The sequence below is a fragment of the Anopheles marshallii genome, chromosome 2 (assembly GCF_943734725.1).
Source record: "Anopheles marshallii chromosome 2, idAnoMarsDA_429_01, whole genome shotgun sequence".
NCBI lineage: Eukaryota > Metazoa > Arthropoda > Insecta > Diptera > Culicidae > Anopheles > Anopheles marshallii.
In genome coordinates, this window is record NC_071326.1 from 15,531,505 (window position 1) to 15,534,473 (window position 2,969).

Sequence of the window (2,969 nt, forward strand, 5' to 3'; positions counted from 1 at the left end):
CGCGCGCGGGAAAAGCTCACCAACCGGTGGTGGCGTGTGTATAAATATGACGTTACCGTTGCAGTACAGCATCAGTGATCTTGCAACCGGCGATCGAGCCTGAACAGTCTTGCAGTCGTCTCCCGCTTCAGTGCGCAAACAGTGCCAGGACATTACGTGTCGCTCCGGTCATTCCGTGTTCTTCAGACCCTTGTGTTTGTGTGCGTGCCGTGTGTAGTGTGTGTGCCGTGTCTAGTGCGACCAAAAATGAATCCATCCGTGGTGCGTATCGCCTTTGCCGTTGTGATGCTGGTCGGTGTGGTTGCCGCCTCCACCGAGGACTACCAGAGCCAAAGCTTACGGGCTATCGTGCGGGTGTACGACGAGTGCTCCAAGGCTGAGACCGGCTTCACTCCGTGTCTGAAGAAGCGCGCCATTACCTTTATCGACCGGTTGTCCCGTGTGGATGCCCTTGCGCTCGGTGATCTCAAGATTGTAAGAAACGAGCGGTCCGCGTCGGAACCAACCAAACCATTGACCGAGGCCGAGCTCGAGCAAAGTTTGCCCCGTGGACTGGAGGCACGCGATGAGGCACTCACCAACATGCTGCTCGAGAAGGTTGCCGGAATCTTCAGCAGCCGTACGGTGCAGGTTACGCTACCGAAACTGTCCAGCGAGGAACTCGGCCGTGGATTAGAAGAAGGTGAGCTGTTCGGATAGGAAAAAGTTTGCTAGAAGTGATGTAGTATTCGAAAATACCTACCGAACTTAAGAATCTTGGTTCTCTTGGAATTGAAAATCCTCAAAAAATGTATCTTTGAATGTCACATCTAGTCAGACTTTTGGATCACATCTAGACAACTTCAAGAAGATCATATTATCCTACACCCCTTACTGATCTCCACTGTTCTGTTGTATCTTTTCGGAATTCTTGATTTGCAGGCCGCGGCAAGATGAAGAAGATGATGAGCATGATGATCATGGGCTTCATGATGAAGATGGCAGCCATGGTGCCGGTCGCAATTGCCGGTCTCTATCTGCTCGCCGGTAAGGCACTGATCGTGTCCAAGATCGCCCTCCTGCTGGCCGGAATCATCGGACTGAAGAAGCTGGTCGCCAGCAAGCAGCAGCACGGAAGCGGCTGGTCGAGCGGTGGCTCCGGACACGGTGGCTGGGATCGACGATCGGCCGATGCAGCGGCGATCGCCCAAAACATGGCCTACAGTGCGTACGCCAAGAACCAGGCGTAAAACTGACCAATTCCCTGAGAATTCACCACCCAACCATCATCACCATCCCCGTACATTAGTTCTTTCATCACCGCGAAAAAAAAAAACACCATCGTCCTCCTTTCCTTCATCATCTCGAGACGCCCACAAAGCAGACCGGACCGCGTCTAGAAACATATTTATTTATTTATTTAAGTTATTTAAATTATTTAACGTTCGACCTTTAGCCCCGCCTCGGTTAGGCCCTTGTCAGTCAGTGCCCGACACACAAAATGGTACACACAAAAATACGGGGAAAAATACCTTTTTCTTTCCGCGATGCCACATTCACATGTGGCGCAAGGTAACCTGCAGCTTGCGATACAATCTGTCCTACACCCTTGGTGCGCCCTATCGACCTCTCCTTTCGCCCGTTTCTTCCTACCGCTTTCCCTTCGTAACCGTGACACTTTTTTCGCGCGGAAAAAATGGCGAACCCAATCTGCATACAATTGTCTACGACCCGTTTTTTTTTTCATTTCGCTCCCACATTGCTTCAATTCTATCAATCGTCTATCAACAGTTGACCCTTTGCGTACTTTCTCCACTCGGGCTGGGTGCCACTTGGGGGCCCTTTTTAACTTTTCATCGCCCTCCCAGTATTTGCCACCATTTCTCACCATACCGTTCTTCCGAATCGCGTAGTAGAAAATGCTTTGCCACGCGATTTCAATCTCTTTATTCAATTGTTTCGCGCATTTTCACGCTCGCACATCATCCCCGGGCCCACATTCTCACGTCCCAGGCTTCCAACCCCGACTGTCCCCAACTTTCACTCCTTACTTATCTTTGCACCACCATGTATCGGGTGTGCGATTTTTCCGACCTGGCACTCACACAATTTTCTCCACCATTTTCCGAACCATTGTCAATTTGCAAAGAACGATAGACGGAAGACACGGGAGGGAAAGGGGGGCCTGCACGGACACGGGGAGCAGGCGAGGGGTATCACAACGCGAACAAACATCTCTCGTGGCTCTCGTCACGGCGGCAAGTAGGACAACAACTTTGGCGTGCGATCGCGCACATTATACGGCGCATAAATGATACCGATGCAAGTTGTTGTGTTATGCTTTTTTTTTTGTTTTGTTACGGTGTGCCAGAGTATTAACTGCAAGACGACAACGACACACCAACAAACACACATACGAACACGCACACACCCAAATAGACGCTCTTAAATGGCTGTCCGAGTTTCCCGAAACGATCGTAGTGGCCTGTGCATTAAAAACGAATAGGGTAAAAACAAACGGAACAGCAAAAGAACAGTATCATAGAGCAGCAGCATTCAAAGATGAACCGAAAATAAGAACAGAAGAAATGAAAACAAACAAAAAAACATTTGTTGTACGATGCAGCAGCAGTGAGGGAAACTTCAAATCACAGAAATGCAACCAAACAGAGTCAAATCAATTACAGACACGCAGTGTTGTGTTTTTCTTCTCCTTTCGTACATCATTAGCCTTGCTTTTCACCGGTTTTCCGTCACATTTTCATCACCTACCGGGTGATATGGTGTGAGGAAATTTTGCTTTTTGCCGGAAAACTCCCAAACCGAAAGAAATCACATTACACCCCCACCTTTCAGTTGCATCCCCCGACCTCATTCGGGGTGCATTTCACTTGCATTCGAAATAAAATCTATTTGTGTATGCCTGCATGCCTTAGGCGGGAAGGAAGCGCACCTGAGACATGCTCATCTCCCCAACCCTCTCACATTAG

At 49.3% G+C, this 2,969-nt stretch overlaps 1 protein-coding gene across 1 annotated transcript; it reads left to right on the forward strand.

Annotated features, from left to right (window-relative positions):
* Nucleotides 1-246: 246 nt before the first annotated feature.
* On the forward strand, nucleotides 247-1,229 carry LOC128708176 (uncharacterized). The gene is made up of 2 exons (XM_053803137.1): nucleotides 247-682; nucleotides 922-1,229. The coding sequence occupies exons 1-2, from the start codon at nucleotides 247-249 to the stop codon at nucleotides 1,227-1,229; spliced, it is 744 nt and encodes a 247-aa protein (XP_053659112.1).
* Nucleotides 1,230-2,969: the final 1,740 nt, after the last annotated feature.